Below are 17,632 nucleotides of genomic sequence, written 5' to 3'. Positions count from 1 at the left end.
GCTAGAGTGAGTGCCGTGGCGTCAGCCTAGCTCACAGCAACCTCAAACTCCTGGGCTCAAGCAATCCTACTGCCTTAGCCTCCTGAGTAGCTGGAACTACAGGCATGCGCAACCATGCCCGGCTAATTTTATATATATATATATATATATATATATATAAGTTGGCCAATTAATTTCTTTCTATTTATAGTAGAGACGGGGGGTCTTGCTCTTGCTCAGGCTGGTTTCGAACTCCTGACCTCGAGCAATCCGCCCACCTCAGCCTCCCAGAGTGCTAAGATTACAGGCATGAGCCACCTCGCCCGGCCTAGTTCTTAACTTTTTACCAAATGCAATTGCATCCCCAAAGAGCTCAGACCCTGGCAAAAGCTAGCTGCTAACTTCATTTCTACCATCCAACCTCCCTGTCCCCCCAGCCAAGGGACTGTCATCCCATCCCCATGTCCACCCCTCATTGCTAGACCCTTGATAGGACTTAATTGCATCCATGTGTGTTTATACTGAGTGAACTCATCCATTCTCTTTTTTTTTTTTTTTTTTTTATTTTTTATTTTTTATTTTTTATTTTTTTTTTTTTTAGAGCAGAGAAACAAGAGAAATCATCCATTCTCTTGATGGCCATTTCTAGGTTTTTACTTTTGGGTCCAGCTAAGAACATTCTTGTACATGTCTTCTGGAATATATGTATCTCACTTGAGTATGTGTCCAGAAATAGAATTTGTGAGATTTACTTTGATAGATTTTAGAGCAAACACTGGAATATATGTAAACCTGCATTTATCATACATTACATTTTTGATGATATGTTCTGAATGTTATCTACTTTTGACCTGTTCCTGTAATAGTTTCCACAGAATGGGTCAGTGTTAAGTCACTTTCTATATCAGTTCCTCTCTTTTTCCAAGATCAGGATTTTAACTGTCTTAGTACAATTATATTCTCACAGATTTGCAAACAGAAGCTCTGCTCCCATAATGCTGCTTATTCCTTACCTTTCACTCTTGCTTTTCTAAATCCCCATCTGGGCCCTTCCTCCAGTTTTTCTTTGATCTAGATGGACTATACTGGTAGCCCCTAGTATATTAATTTTGAGCACCTTGGCAACCCAGTTTTCACAAGACCTACTGCTCCCCGCAGTGCACATACTGGGTAAGGAAAGACCCTTACTCATATATAGGACAGCTTGCTCAGGTCAGAAACATGTTCAAGACAAAACTCAAATGCTGATACATGGGAGTAGTGGCACTGTCACACTATAAGTGACACAGCTCAGGTCCTGTATCTCCCTTGAAACATTTCTTCCTAAGCTCCTGGTAGTTGCTGTGATCTGTTGTAAACTGTACTGCCTGGGTAGGCAACAGTGCTTAATGCTTTATGAATATGGCATCTTAGCCTCCACATTCAGGTTCAAATTCTGGCTCTTGCAATTCTTCCCTGTGTGAGTTAAGGATAAATACCTAAACCTCTTGGGTCCCTTGTTTTTATTTGAAAAATTGTAATAATTTTTAAATAAATAAATTAATGCTATTGGGGGCTTAGTACATTGCATAGCATGTAGTATGGACTGAAAAGTTATGTCTATAATAAGATATATCAACTTTCTGTCATGTTTCTTATGAGACTGGCTTTTCCCTGCATTATATCTTATATGTTTTCTTTTCTTAATTTTTTTCTTATCAACATTTTCTTTGACCTTAGATAATAAAATTTCAACGCATACAGCTTTTATTATATATTATATATTTTTTGGCCATAGAACTAGAGGATTAGGTGACAGCTTCATAGTTAGGAAGTTGCTCTATGTACTGTTTGTTATATAAACTGTGATTTCAGACTACCTTTTCTAATTTTTAATCTTTATAATCATGTGTATTTACCTAAACCTGATATTTCAAAATTTAGTGATTCTCAACATATTTCTTATTTTTCCTGTTATGTGCTCCTTCAGCAATGAGAGTTCTTCCTTTGTTCTTAAGCAAGAACTCTTTGGAATTCCACAGACAATAATGTTGTGTAATTGTGGTTGCTATTAGGTTGCCTGCTAGATTTTCACAGATTACTAAAATTTTTATTTATTTATTTATTTATTTTTTTTATTTATTTATTTTTTTTTGAGACAGAGTCTCGCTTTGTTGCCCAGGCTAGAGTGAGTGCCGTGGCGTCAGCCTAGCTCACAGCAACCTCAAACTCCTGGGCTCGAGTGATCCTTCTGCCTCAGCCTCCCGGGTAGCTGGGACTACAGGCATGCGCCACCATGCCCGGCTAATTTTTTTATATATATATATCAGTTGGCCAATTAATTTCTTTCTATTTATAGTAGAGACGGGGTCTCGCTCTTGCTCAGGCTGGTTTCGAACTCCTGACCTTGAGCAATCCGCCCGCCTCGGCCTCCCAAGAGCTAGGATTACAGGCGTGAGCCACAGCGCCCGGCCTTTTATTTATTTTTATTATGATTTATAGGTGGTGATTTTTCAGAATATATTATGCAATATAATGGCCATGCACAAAATGTTAATGCTGCAAAATGCACATTCTATATGGGTATAGGTAGTTTTATAACAAATATTCAGATTTACAATGTTATGAATTCTTATAATGGCATTTAATTATTAATAAATTCTTCCTGATTTTTTCTGTATTATTTTTTGCAATTATGAATTGCCATTTTTATATTTTTATTACATAAGTTTGAGGTGTGCTTTAGCTTTTATATGTGTATAGTAGTCATCACTAAATAATGCATTATTACTTGTTTCTCTTCAAATATGAGATAGCAATATAGCAGTGCCAATTATCATGTTTTTTAGGTGATGGTGTTAAAATATCCTTTCTTTCAGGGCATACGTGAGTTTGCGTAGTATAAGGGTTTCGGATATAGGATGTTTCAAACTGTACTGCCCTTAAAATAATTTGAATTACATGTTTTATTGCTATATTACTTTCTTATTGAGGACAGCCATTCCCTTTGTGTTCCTAAACAGAAGACCATGCTTGAGTCTACAGCCATACCACCCTGAACATGTCTGATCTGGGAAGCTAAGCAGGGTCGGGCCTGGTTAGTACTTGGATGAAAGAAGACCATGGTTGAGAAGCTTCATGACCCTGTTCATTATAAATATTATTTTTATAACATGTATTTTAATGTAAAATATTTGTCTCCAACTCTACACATTGGAAAGCCTATGGTTCTTTATCTTTCAGATGTTTCTGAGGAATTATCAAAAGAAGACATTAATAAAGAGGAATTATACCATCTGGTGATATTGGAAAGAAATGAAAGCCATGGTATCAAGGAAGTCTGGAAAAATATGCATAAGTTTGACAGCCAGTGGAGATATGATACAAGAAATTACAAAGGAGTGCCTTTTACCCAAAATAGAAATCTCACTCATAGAAAAGACCAACAGCATAATAAATCCTCAATTAATTTTTCTTTAAAGCAGAATGTTTCTGTAAGAGAGAATACCTACCAATATTTTGTACATGGCAAGCCATTCATAAGGAATTTGTTAAAGCTGAAAAATAACATAAGCTATACTGGAAACAAGTATGTAAAGTGTTTTGAAAATAGGATTGGATTAAGCCTAAAGGCACATCTTGCTGAACTGCAGAGATTTCAGACTGAGGAGAAAACTTATGAATGTAATCAAGTTGAGATGTCTATCAACAATAGTTCCTTAATTTCACCACCTCAAACAATTCCTCCTAGTGTCAAAAACATTTGTAATAAATATAGGAAGATTTTAAAGACCCCTTTGTTACCTACACAATACAAGAGAACACACAGCAGAGAAAAATCATACAAATGTGCTGACTGTGGAAAGGCTTTTAGCAAAAGTTCCAACCTCACTAATCATCAGAGAATTCATTCTGGACAGAGACCTTACAAATGTAATCAGTGTGGCAAAGCCTTTAACCAGTGTTCAAACCTCACAAGACATCAGAGAGTCCATACAGGAGAGAAACCATATAAGTGCAATGTATGCGGCAAAGTCTGTAGTCAAAATTCAAACCTTGCAAGTCATCAGAGAATGCACACTGGAGAAAAGCCTTACAAATGTAATGAATGTGGTAAAGCATTTATTCAGCGTTCACATCTTTGGGGTCATGAGAGAATTCATACTGGAGAGAAACCTTACAAATGTAGTGAATGTGACAAAGCCTTTGCTGAGCGTTCAAGCCTTACTCAACATAAGAGAATCCATACTGGAGAGAAACCTTACATATGTAATGAGTGTGGCAAAGCTTTTAAGCAGTGCTCACACCTCACTAGACATCAGAATATTCATCCTGGAGAGAAACCACACAAATGTAATGTGTGTGGCAAGGCTTTCATCCACAGTTCAAGCCTCCTGGAACATCAGAGAATTCATACAGGAGAAAAACCCTACAAATGTAATAAATGTGATAAGGCTTTTATCAGATGTTCACACCTGTGGGGTCATCAAAGGACTCATACTGGAGAGAAACCCTACAAATGTAGTGAGTGTGGTAAAGCCTTTACTGAACGTTCAAATCTTACCCAACATAAGAAAATCCATACAGGAGAGAAACCTTACAAATGTAATGAATGTGGCAAGGCTTTTACCCAATTTGCAAACCTTACTAGACATCAAAAAATACATACTGAAAAGAAACACTGTAAATATAAAATACGTCATAATGCTTTTATCCAAAGTTCAAACCTTGGGCATCATCAGAAAACTCAGAAAAAAACATAACAAATACAATGAATAAGACAAAACTTAAATGTTCAAGCCTTATCAACATCAGAGTCTCCACTATGAAGACAAGCCATATAAAACTAGTATATATGGAAAGGCCTTTAGCCAGTGCTCACACATCTTTTGATATTAGTGTATACATCTTTGAGATAAACCACACAAATAAAATGGTGTATGGCAAGGCTTATCCAAAATTTAAGCCTTGTGGAACATCCACAGAGTTCTTATTGTAGAGATGCCTTGTAAATGTAGTGAATATGATGAGCTTTATAAAATATTTACATCTTTGTTGTTATGACAGAATACATTCAAGATGGAAACCATAAAAATATGTCAAGGCCTTTAAGCAATGGTCAGACTCAGTATACACCAAAGAATTCATACTGGAGAGAAACATTACAAATGTAATCAATGTGGTGAATTGTTTAGCCAGTTCTCTCAATGGATTACACATACGAAAATTTATATTGGGGGGACTAAGTCTCTATTCCTTCTTGAGGATTAACTGATCTCAGATATTAAATTCCACATAAGATTAAAAAGTGAAAATCATTTAAAACTGATGAGATGATGTATGTCAAAAGAACAAGGACATCTGCAGAAAGATCTGTCTTTATTTATTTGAGATTTCTTTTTTTTTTTTTTTTTTTTTTTTTTTTTGGTGCCGTGACTCGGATATTTGAGATTTCTTAAGAAGGCTTTGTTATTGATGAATTACAACTTGACATTTGAAATCTGTTCATGGTATATCTTCATTACCTACTTTTCGTATGTCATGATTATCTCACGGAAGAGATGGATAAAATGGAAGGGCCTAAATATACAATATAGTATAAATGTGAGAGCATGGTAATGAAAGAATAGAGTTAAAACTGTTATCTAAATCATGCAGTCAGGACCCCTTCCCTGATTTGTTGCTATGACTGAGAACCTCTGTTAAAATTATAGGAAAGGTCAGCTTACTGTGCAAGAGGACCAGGAAACAAAGAGTAAGCCAGAACGTTGAGAGAATGAGATTTTCACAGGAGTAAAATGAAGGGTTACTAGGGACTGCACATGTGGCAGAAATGAATGGAGGGGGAATAATGGTCACCATCTCCTTTGAAAGGCAACTGCTGTTGCATATCACACACTATTAAAAATTGGTCTTGGCCAGGCATGGTGGCTCACACCTGTAATCCTAGCACTCTGGGAGGCTAAGGCAGGTGGATTGCTCGAGGTCAGGAGTTCAAAACCAGCCTGAGTGAGACCCCGTCACTACTAAAAATAGAAAGAAATTAATCGACCAACTAAAAATATATATACAAAAAAAATTACCCGGGCATGGTGGCACATGCCTGTAGTCCCAGCTACTCGGGAGGCTGAGGCAGGAGGATCGCTTGAGCCCAGGAGTTTGAGGTTGCTGTGAGCTAGGCTGATGCCACAGCACTCACTCTAGCCTGGACAACAAAGTGAGACTCTGTCTCAAATAATTAATTAATTAAATTGGTCTTTTTTTTTTTTTTAACTGAAGCGATTACAGAATGGTTATCATAGAAGACAGTTAAAAGAACCAAAGGAGAGTGTTTGTAAAGCATGTACATTTGGCCACTGAAATTGTATTTTGATACCATTTTATTTAGATGCATTATACTTCTCATGTCTTAATTAGTACGGTATAATTATTTTTAATAACCCTGAATGAATCATGCTATCAACTCAAGCATATCCTACCTCCTTAAGGCACTTTATATTGAACACTAATAATACATCATTTGGCTCTCAAGGTTGAAAGTCACCAATAGCAGTCTCTTTCCATGTTAGATTCAAATAATATGCAATTTCGGGAATATATATTCATAATTTACATTTGAGTCATTTTCTTCACACTCTGCCCCAAATTATTTCTATTGCTATGGTAAATATAGCATACCATAGCAGTGTATGATATATATTTCAGACCCCTAAAACCTGTCTTCTCATTCATAAATATGCACTGTATGATTGTATTTCTACATGCCTTTTTTTGCGAGAATGGCTTGCTCTTCTATATCAGTGGAAATATAAATATAAGCATGTGAAAACAGTAAATTAAAAGAAAATTTCAGAAATAAGGATTAAAATAACACCATCTCTTTTTTATACTTGGATCACTCAGTGTAATAATTTGAAAAGACCAAGCTTCATGAGTTTCCTCTTAATAAATATTCACAATGGGATTTTTTTTTTTATTTAGAAACTTCATATATTTACCCTTAAAACATTTTTTGTTAATTTGCACTTGTGGCCACTCCACTGGAAAGGATGGAACCCCACACAAAATTTGGTTTAAACTTCAAGACTAGTGACACCATTGACTGAAGTGTCATGAAAATATTTGTTACATGAAGCTTGTTGAGAAGAACAGAGTAGACTTTCCACTCTGGTTCAAAAATGGTGAGAGGGCAGTGAAAGATGACTGGCTTGGGGTGTTACAATGGTTACCTGGTGGGACTAGAGTAAGGTTACCCAGATGTGGTTCAAATTACCAGCTAGTGCCAAAGGAGACATACAATAAAATTTGCATGTTTTAAGTATGCAATATAGTGGAATATATTACTGGAACATTTATTAATACGTAATAACTTTCCATTGTTGAGTAATATTCCACATAATATTTGTTAATCCATAATAATATTTGTTTATCCATTCATCATTTGATGGAGATTTAGGCTCTTTGCACTTTGTGAAATTAGGCTATTATGAAAAATGCTGCTATGAACAATCTGTTTTTGATGTTTTTGCATATATATGTTTTCACTCAGGTATATTTGTAAAAGTGGAATTGCTGGATCATATGGTAACTGATTATCCTTTTGTGGAACTGCCAAACTTCTCCAAAGCAGCTGCCCCTTTTACGTTCCCACCAGCAATATACAAGTGTTCCAGCTTCTGTACTTCCTAATCAACTCTTAATGTTTGTAGTAGTTGGATTACTAGTAGTAGTAGTAGTAGTAGTAACAGCTTTCTAGTCATTTATAGGTGATATTTCACTGTGGTTAGATTTGCATGTTTCCATGACTAATATTGAGTATCTGTCCATATGCTTATTGGCCATCTTTGGAGAAATATCTATTTAGATCCTTCACCACTCTTTTTCTTTTAAATTGGGTTGTTTGTGTGTTTTTTGTTGAGTTGTAAGAGTTCTTTTATAGAATACTAGACCCTTATGAGATATATAATTTACAAACACTTTCTCCACTCCTATGTATTGTTTTTCCACATTCTGAATAGTACTCTTAATTTTGGTGAAGTCAAAGTACCTACTTTTTTTGGGGGGGGGGGCTACTTGTGTTTTGGTGTTGTATCTAAAAAACTATTGTCTAGCCCAATGTCTAGCCCAGTTTACATCTGTTTTCTTCTAAGAGTTTTATAATTTTACCTACACACTGGCAAAACTTGTCCCGTAGCTGAGAAAATTAAGGGAACATTGGCTATGTATGTGAAGCTGTTAAAAGAATGAAGAGAGTCATTATGTTGAGGTGATCTCTGCCATACATAAAAAGCAAGGTGTAGATAGAATATTATATGTGATATTCTCTTTGTTACAAAATAAAATAATATAGATAGTAACTTATTGAAGAAAATAAAAAGGTTTGAAAACGCAGATTCAATAGAGATTGTCATATTTTTAATATAATTTTGACTTTTAAGACTCAAAATTATATGTGAAAAATGCAAGGAATAAAAAAGCGAAACAAATTCAAAGCTATAATGTAACCAAGATGGAATTATTTTTTGCCTTTTTGAAACAAATGTAACCTTAAACATTTAAAATGTTCACCCTCAATTGAATATATTCTGCATTACCAAGGAAATCATGTTGCAGTCTCTACTACTTCATTGAAAATATTTAATATAGGCTCCCTAATTATGAAAATCTCTGAGTTATTACAGTTATATTAAAATCCATTTGGAGGTGATATTAAAATATTTCCGCTTTTGCATTTCTTTTTTTTTTTTTTTTTTTTTTTTTTTTGAGACAGAGTCTCGCTTTGTTGCCCAGGCTAGAGTGAGTGCCGTGGCGTCAGCCTAGCTCACAGCAACCTCAAACTCCTGGGCTCGAGCGATCCTTCTGCCTCAGCCTCCCGGGTAGCTGGGACTACAGGCATGCGCCACCATGCCCGGCTAATTTTTTATATATGTATCAGTTGGCCAATTAATTTCTTTCTATTTATAGTAGAGACGGGGTCTCGCTCTTGCTCAGGCTGGTTTTGAACTCCTGACCTTGAGCAATCCGCCCGCCTCGGCCTCCCAAGAGCTAGGATTACAGGCGTGAGCCACAGCGCCCGGCCCGCTTTTGCATTTCTTTAAGATAGGATGGCATTGAATGAAAAACATCTCAAAAGGATTTTTTTTTAATTTTCCTACCCTGAAAGAATTAAAATACCTATATTAAAACCTGGAGAAATATTTTACTTTGTTTAGATACAAATAGAGCTAAAAGGAAATAAATCTATAAGTTAAAAACACTAAGGACTGTTTGATAATTTTTGTCTATCATTTGGAACACCTAAGAGACTGACCATAGGTTACATGGAATATTAGACTCTCAGGATAAAGAACAAAATTAGTTTATATAATCTGTCTTCCCAAAATTAAGTTTACTGCCTTGTCATCTAATATCATTGGTAAGGGGTATATTAATTTGGTCCACACTATGTTTTGTCTAACTTCTTTTATTTACCTTCCTCTGTTCTTGAGATGTGAATATAAAATTTGAAATTCCCATTCTTCATTAAAATTGCAGTGTCCACTTAACAGAACTACCTAATAATACTTGGAAAGAATTCCTGAAATTGTAGCGTCCATATAAACAAAGCCTAAATGTGAAAAGGGTTTTTCCCCTCACCCTGTGCTCTTCTTAGTCATGAGCCAGCCATCTGTATTCTCTTTAAGAAGAATGAGAGCTGAGTGCTAATCGAGGCAGAGTAGGCAGACCAGACTTCCCAGAGGACCTGTCACATCCCAAGCTGCAGCCTCTGGAGTTGGTGTCATGTGAAACTGACAAACCTCCTACTTTTTTAGTCACTTTTCCAAATTGTGACTCACAAAAACTACCTGACAAGTGAGATTGTTATTTTGTGTTAGGAATAGAATAGAGCATTTGAGAGTATCTTGAATTTTTGTTACTTAGAAAAGCTTTATGAAAACCTTTTGTCACTGCTGAGGTGGGTCTGTGTAGTTCATGTTGCCTGAAATAACAAAGCATGAACAAAAGTAGAAGTTATGACCTATGCATTCTTTAACTTTGCTCTTTGCATTGAAAAAATGCATGCATTTATTCTTTCAGCATGAATGCACAGAGTGCTTGCTCTCAGGAATTATTCTAATCACTAATCTAGCAGGAAACAAAACCAATTCCCCAAGAAAATAAAGTTTAAAATTATTTTTTAAATAAATTTAAAAATAAAAATATATAGATTTCAGTTTCTTGAGCAAAAAAGAGTAAGAAAATAAAGTTTAACATTTTTTAAAAAAATAAAACCAATTCCCTGCCTTCAAGTGGTTTATGTTCTAAAAGGGTAAGTCAGTGATAATAAAATATGGTGATATTGATAAGTACAGTGAAGTGTATATGTATAATAGCATGACAGGATGTCCTAATTAAATAATGTGTTCAGGCAATGCCCATGTCATAAGTTGATAGTTGAGCAGAATCATTAATGAATTGAAGGAGTGTGCCATGCAGATACAAATGGGAAAAGGTAAATGGGAAGAGGAAGTAGAAGGAGAAAATTGCCAGGGTGGGAACATAATTTACAATGTTGAGGAATATCCACAATTAGTGTGTGACTTGGTGAGGTATATGAAAGTAGTAAGCATTTATTGGAGACATTTTTAGTTAGCAATTTTTTTTTTATTTTTCAGGACTTAAAAGTCAAAACTTACTTTATAATAAACTGGCTGTGTATATTTTTGCATGTTAATTCTTTTAACAACAAAATTTCCCTAGAGGGCTTAAGATATAAGTAGTCTTATCCAGAATCATGATGACCTATTTGTAGAATACACAAAATAAGCAGACTTTACAGCAGCCTCACTACTACCAGGAGGACATGAGGGTGGTGTAGGGTAATGACTTAATGGAAAGATAATAAATATCATTTGTCAAAACTATCTGATAATACGAGTTCTGAAAGGGCTTGTTAGGATACACACTTTTCCTATAGTCTACCTCTGTAGCTGCCACCTGAGAGTACACTGCTACTTCTGTTTGTGAATGCTCAAGTAAAATTGAGGCGGGCAGATAGCTTGAGGTCAGAAGTTTGAAACCAGCCTGAGCAAGAGCAAGACCCCGTCTCTACTATAAATAGAAATTAATTGGCCAATTAATATATATATAGAAAAAATTAGCCGCTCATGGTGGCGCATACCTGTAGTCCCAGCTACTTGGGAGGCTGAGGCAGGAGGATTGCTTGAGCCAAGGAGTTTGAGGTTGCTGTGAGCTAGGCTGACGCCATGGCACTCTAGCCTGGGCAACAGAGTGAGACTGTGTCTCAAAAAAAAAAAAAAGGAAAGAAAGAGAAAGAAAGAAAGAAAGAAAGAGGCTGGGCGCGGTGGCTCACGCCTGTAATCCTAGCTCTTGGGAGGCCGAGGCGGGCGGATTGCTCAAGGTCAGGAGTTCAAAACCAGCCTGAGCAAGAGCGAGACCCCGTCTCTACTATAAATAGAAAGAAATTAATTGGCCAACTGATATATATATAAAAAAATTAGCCGGGCATGGTGGCTCATGCCTGTAGTCCCAGCTACTTGGGAGGCTGAGGCAGAAGGATCACTCGAGCCCAGGAGATTGAGGTTGCTGTGAGCTAGGCTGACGCCACGGCACTCACTCTAGCCTGGACAACAAAGCGAGACTCTGTCTCAAAAAAAAAAAAAAAAAAAAAAGAAAGAAAGAAAGAAAGAAAAGAAATGTATTAAAATATAAAGACACCAATAGAGTAAAAGCATAAAAAATATATCAACACTATTAAAAATAGAGTGATTGTAGTAATGTCAATGTAAATTAAAGAGTAAATAATGTTATCAGGGATAATGAAACATTTCATAATGATAAAGGGATCAATTCCTCAAAAGGACATGACAGTCCTAAACCTTTATGAACCTAGTAACAAAACCCCATACCCATGAGGAGAAGCTGACAGGACTGCAATGAAAACAAATCCACAATTGTGGTCAAGATTTCCATTGCCCCCTCTTGCAATAACATAATAGATAGAACATGTAGACAGAAAGTAAGTTCCAGGAGGACTTCAACAATACTGTCAATAAACTTGACCAAATTGACCTTTATAAAACACTCCACCTAAAACAATTATACACAATCTTTAAAAGTCCACACAGTACTTAGTCTGTTTGGCTTACTACCGCCAAAATACCATAGACTGGGTAGCTTATAAACACCAGAAATTTATTTTTTACTGTGCTGGGGATTGAAAAGTCCCAAGATTAAAGTGAGGCAGATTCTGTGTCTGATGAGGGCCCACTCTGGTATATAAATTGCCATCTCGTCACATGGCAGAAGGGGCAAGTGAGCTCTCAGCAGTTTCTTTTGAAAGGGCACTAATCACATTCACAAGGGCTTCATTCTCGGGCGCTGATCACCTCACAATGGCCTGACTCCCTAATGCCATCACCTTGGCGGTTAAGATCTCAACATAGGAATTCTGCTAGGGTTGGGACACAAACGTCCACACCACAGCAGCACCTTCCCAAGACAGACCGTATTCCAGCCATCAGACAAGTCTCAATAAAATTAAAAGAATTCAAGTCATACAAAATATGTCTTTTGAGACATGGAATGGAAATGGAATTTAGAAATAATGGAATTATTTAATAATTTGGAATTTAGAAATCAATAACAAAAACCTGGAAAAATCCTCAAATAATTGTTAGATAATAATCTACTTTTGAATTACCCCAGGACAAAGAAGAAATCAGAAACAAAGTTAGAATGGATGCTAAATTGAATGAATGAAAACAGCATAGTGACATTTTAATTACCCACAACAGTATGAGAAATTAGAAAGAGCACCCTTGGATGAGGACGGCAAAGTCCATGAGCCTAGAGGACTTGTTTATTGGGATTTTGTTTTGGTCTTTTTTTTTTTTTTTTTCTTTTGCCATCAGTGTGAATTTCCTAGTTGTAAGGGGACTACAGTCAATAAGGGAGTTCATCTCATTCTGAAGATTAGTAAGGTGAAGGCAGCACAGTGAAAGAGGACAAGTTTCTTCAGGATATTTACAAATATCAGATTATATTATAGCAAACCAGTTCGGAAAAGTAAGAACAAATAGTTAATTGAGGATGGTTACATAATAAAAGGCAGTATTTCTAGATGGATTTAAAAATTGTTATTCTAATGAAAGTAGAGCATATAAAATGGAGGGAATGAAGGTAATATAAGGAGGGAACTCTTGAAATGGAGATTTCAAAGGTGTTGCAGTTGGTGGAGATAATGAGCTACTATCCGTAGTCTTGGATTTGGGAGGTTAAGGTTGGTAAAGAAAAAGAAAAGGTCATTGAAAGTGTATCAGTGAGCTCTCTGCAAGTTATGTTGTGGTAAGAAATATTCCTGAATTTTTAATGGGTTATAAGAAACATACTTATATCTATCATTATTCACCTCTTGCTTGGTTCCACAATTTGATTCTGGAATTTGGGGTTAAATTTCAGTCTTTGGGATATACCATTCTAATAGTAGAGAAAAGAGAAGATCAGAAGCAGCCAATGAAAGATCTTAAAGCTTCCATTTAAATTAAAACATGCAAGATTCTCCTGCCAAGCCTCTGGAGCATGATCCATGGGTCAAGGCTCCAGAGCCACAGTTTTGTAGCTTTCTTGGCGGAACAAAGTACCCAAAGGGATCCACACCACAGGGAGCACAAGTGACTGAGTTTCCCCTGCCTAAGGGTGGTACACACTGCTGCAGGGGGCGGGGGCGGAGACAGCTGCCTGAATAGAGTCTGCCCCATGCACAGGTGGAGCCCCTTGCCAGGCTCACCCTCAGTATGTGCAGCTTTTTATAGTACAATGATGGATGCATCCTTTAATGATGGGGATACATTCTGAGAAATTTATTGTTAAGTGATTTCCTCATGGTGCAGACATCTTAGTGTGCACTTACACAAACCTAGATGATACAGCCTACTATATACATCTAGGCTATATGGTATCACCTGCTCCTCCAAGGCTACAAACCTGTTCAGCATGTTAGGGTACTAAATACTGCAGGCATTTGTAACACGATGGTAAGTATTTGTATATCTAAACATAGAAATGGTATAGTAAAAATACAGTATTATTTTATGGGACAATTGTATATGTGGTCCTTCACAGATCAAAACATTATGTGGTACATAATTATATATCAATCACACCTCAATAAAGCTGGGTTTTTTGTTTTTGTTTTTGTTTTTTTTGAGACAGAGTCTCACTTTGTTACCCAGGCTAGAGTGAGTGCCGTGGCGTCAGCCTAGCTCACAGCAACCTCAAACTCCTGGGCTCAAGTGATCCTTCTACCTCAGCCTCCTGAGTAGCTGGGACTACAGGTATGCACCACCATGCCTGGCTAATTTTTTCTATATATTTTTAGTAGGCCAGTTAATTTCTTTCTATTTTAGTACAGACGAGGTCTCGCTCTTGCTCAGGCTGATTTCAAACTCCTGACCTTGAGCAATCCACCTGCCTCGGCCTCCCAGAGTGCTAGGATTACAGGCGTGAGCCACCGTGCCTGGCCAATAAAGCTATTTTAAAAAACTGCCTGGACATCTTCAAGGCAGCTGGGCATGATGTGGCCTAGAAATCCTCATTTTACCATGAGTTCTAGGTCATTTGAGATTTCTGGTGAGTCAGTTGCCTTTTGGTGAGAACTGTATTTGTTTTCTCTGTGCAAAGAATTTTATCTGATGCCTCCAATAAGCCCAAGAATAAAGAAAAAAGCTACAGGTATGACATGGAGCTAGTTGAGTTAAAGGATATGCCCCATGTAGACAACTTTTAGCTGCTTGATTAATTTTCAGGGACAGTCAACTTACTGACAATTTCTCATTTAAAAAACATGCCATCTCACCAGGCAGGGTGGCTCACGCCTATAATCCTAGCACTCTGGGAGGCCTAAGGCAGGAGGATCACTCAAGATCAGGAGTTCGAAACCAGCCTGAGCAAAAGCGAGACCCCGTCTCTACTAAAAATAGAAAGAAATTATGGATCCTGTAAGAACCTTTGAAAGAAGAAAAGCGAATAAAGAAAATTTTTTAAGTAAAAAATATTAAAAAAAAAAATTAATTGGCCAACTAAAAATAAATAGAAAAAATAGGCGGGCATGGTGGCACATGCCTGTAGTCCCAGCTACTCGGGAGGCTGAGACAGAAGGATCATTTGAGCCCAGGAGTTTGAGGTTGCTGTGAGCTAGACTGATGCCACGGCACTCTAGCCCGGGCAACAGAGTGAGACTCTGTCTCAAAAAAAAAAAAAAAGCCATCCCTACTCACACTAAATTGGCTAAGAAACTCACAAAGCCAAGCCTATCATAAAGGGCAGTGAATTTCAATCCTCTCAAAGTAAGTGTGGCCTCAAGAGGCCACACCTGATAACACAGAGCAGGGATATATAATCTCACAGGAGGTGATGCTTGGGGATTATATTACAATATGTGACAATGCAGCATTTATCAGAAATAATTTGTCCCTCTTTTGTTCACACAAAATACACTTACCTCATCCCCTTAATATTCCCCAAAAAAGGAAAAGTCCTGCCCAAACATAACCTCAATCACAAACAGAATCTCATGGTAGTCTCATGAGATTCCTTTTGATTCAGAGCTCAAGGGAGTCGTCCTCACTCACAATACATATGGTGGAACAGATAAATAAAACCTCAATAAATCCATTCCAAAGAGGAAAAGAAAGGAGGTACCCAGGAATCTCTGATCCACAGCAAATGTGCAATTCTGGTGGGCAGATGTTATCAAGCTGATTCCATTGGGGGCAAAAATGAGAAATGGTCCTTTTTTTCAGCTGCAGTTCTTCCCTTGAGAATAGATTTCCAGTCCTTTACATTTCACTGTTCTTGAATTCACCCAATTATGTCTAACAGTATTAGAACTGTGCCTTCTCTTGTATTTTTTTTTTCTAAATTCGTTTTTGAGGTCTCTCTCAGGAGAGCAGCATATACTCCAGTCTTGTCCTGATATGGCTCCAGGGATTTGGTCCTGGATGTTTACGTTGTGCTTTTCATGTGTACTTCGTTATCCTGGTGTGTGGGCTCATGTCCAAGTGTTCAACCCATGACCAGCTGTTGCTCCCACAGGCAGATGCCCTTGTGGCTCTTGTCTGGCCTGTGTCCAGTTTATTCCTACCAAGATAGCTGATTTGTAGGACATCCTTGATCAGAAAAGAATTTGGGGTCAGGTGTGCCATTCAGCTAAAACACAGGATGCAACTCAACACATAACAGAAGTGCACACACATACATGACTTTATCTGATACTACATTTTCTATTAGCTATACCCAGTTTTTAGTAAGACATGCCTAACTCTTTTATTCTAGGATCTTTTAGCTTCTCAGGCCTCTCTAGATCTATACTCTAATTTCTGTTTACTGAGCCATTTTTTCCAAAAGGAAGAATGTCACAGAAACCACTTTAATCAACTGGCAGGTTATTTCAGAGGGCAATAGGGCCATGTTCTTGATTTGGATTTTGCCACGATTTTGAGCTTTAACTTGCCCTTGAATCTCAAAGCATTTCTCAGTGGTAAGTTTTACCAGTTATAGATGATCACAGTTACACCCTGAAACCTTGCATGCAAATCAGCTCATTCATGTCTGAGGTCAGGTCTTTATAGTAATATCGTGTGAAATGTAGTTGAAAGCAACATGGCACATGCCACTAAGTACCTTTTGTCTTCCTGCCCTTTGTACTGGTGGAGACTTTTTAAGACAAGGTATACTTCCTATGTTGTTCAAGCTAGAATGCAGTGGTGTCATCACAGCCCACTGCAACTTCAAACTCCTGGGCTCAAGCTATCCTCCTGCCTCAGCCTCCCAAGTAACTATGACTATAGGCACATGCCACAATGCCGAGATAATTTTTTTCATTTTTTGTAGAGATAGGGTCTTGCTATGTCACTCAGGCTGGTCTTGAACTCCAGGAATCCTCCCACCTTGACCTCCCTAAAGTGCTAGGATTACAGGTGTGAGCCACCACACCTGGCCTGGAGATATTTTTGATCATCACAGCTGGTGTGGTGTCACTGGTATCTAGTGGATAGAGGCCAGGGATGCTATTAAACATCCTACAGTGCATAGGGCAGCCGCACACAAATAATTTTCTGCCCCATGATGTCAATACAATGGATAAAGTTAGACAATGCAAACATCAAACAAAAGAAGGCAGAGTATCTTTATTCATATCAGATAAAGTAGAAGTCTGATAAAATAAAATTACCAGGGAAAAAAAAGGAAAATTACATAATGATAAGAGGGTTAATTTCCCAAGGTATCTTCCCAGTCCTAAGTGCTTATGTACCAAAAAAAAGCTGCAAATTATGTGAAGCAACAAGCAATAGTACTAAAAGGAGAAAGAAATCTAGGTGAAGCACTGAGGATTTTGAGAGCAGTGAAAATACCCTATATGATACTATAATGGTGAAGATGTCATACATTTTTTCAAACTCATCGACTGAGCAACACAATAGTGAACTCTAATATAAACTATGGACTGTGGATGATAATAATGTCAATGTTCATTGATTGCAAAAACTTACCACTCTGGTGGGGTATGCTGATGATTGAGGCTATGCATGATTCGGGGCAGGGGATATATGGGTAATCTCTGTATCTTCCACTTAATTTTTTTGTGAACTTAAAACTGCTCTAAAAATAGTCT

General features: G+C 37.3%; 1 protein-coding gene across 5 annotated transcripts in view; it reads left to right on the top strand.

The window, feature by feature from the left end:
* ZNF677 (zinc finger protein 677) overlaps positions 1-8,703 on the top strand; it is a 28,649-nt gene extending 19,946 nt beyond the window's left edge. For all 5 annotated transcript variants that reach the window (XM_075998945.1, XM_012757829.2, XM_075998946.1 and 2 more), the window contains one exon: positions 3,202-8,703. In XM_075998945.1, coding sequence (XP_075855060.1) covers positions 3,202-4,721 — 1,520 coding nt within the window. In that variant the 3' untranslated portion in view covers positions 4,722-8,703. The remainder of the gene's footprint in view (positions 1-3,201) is intronic.
* The last annotated feature ends 8,929 nt before the right edge of the window (positions 8,704-17,632 follow it).

Source organism: Microcebus murinus, chromosome 32 (genome assembly GCF_040939455.1).
Source record: "Microcebus murinus isolate Inina chromosome 32, M.murinus_Inina_mat1.0, whole genome shotgun sequence".
NCBI lineage: Eukaryota > Metazoa > Chordata > Mammalia > Primates > Cheirogaleidae > Microcebus > Microcebus murinus.
Note: the sequence above shows the minus strand (reverse complement) of the source record. Positions and strands in the feature narration are given on the sequence as shown.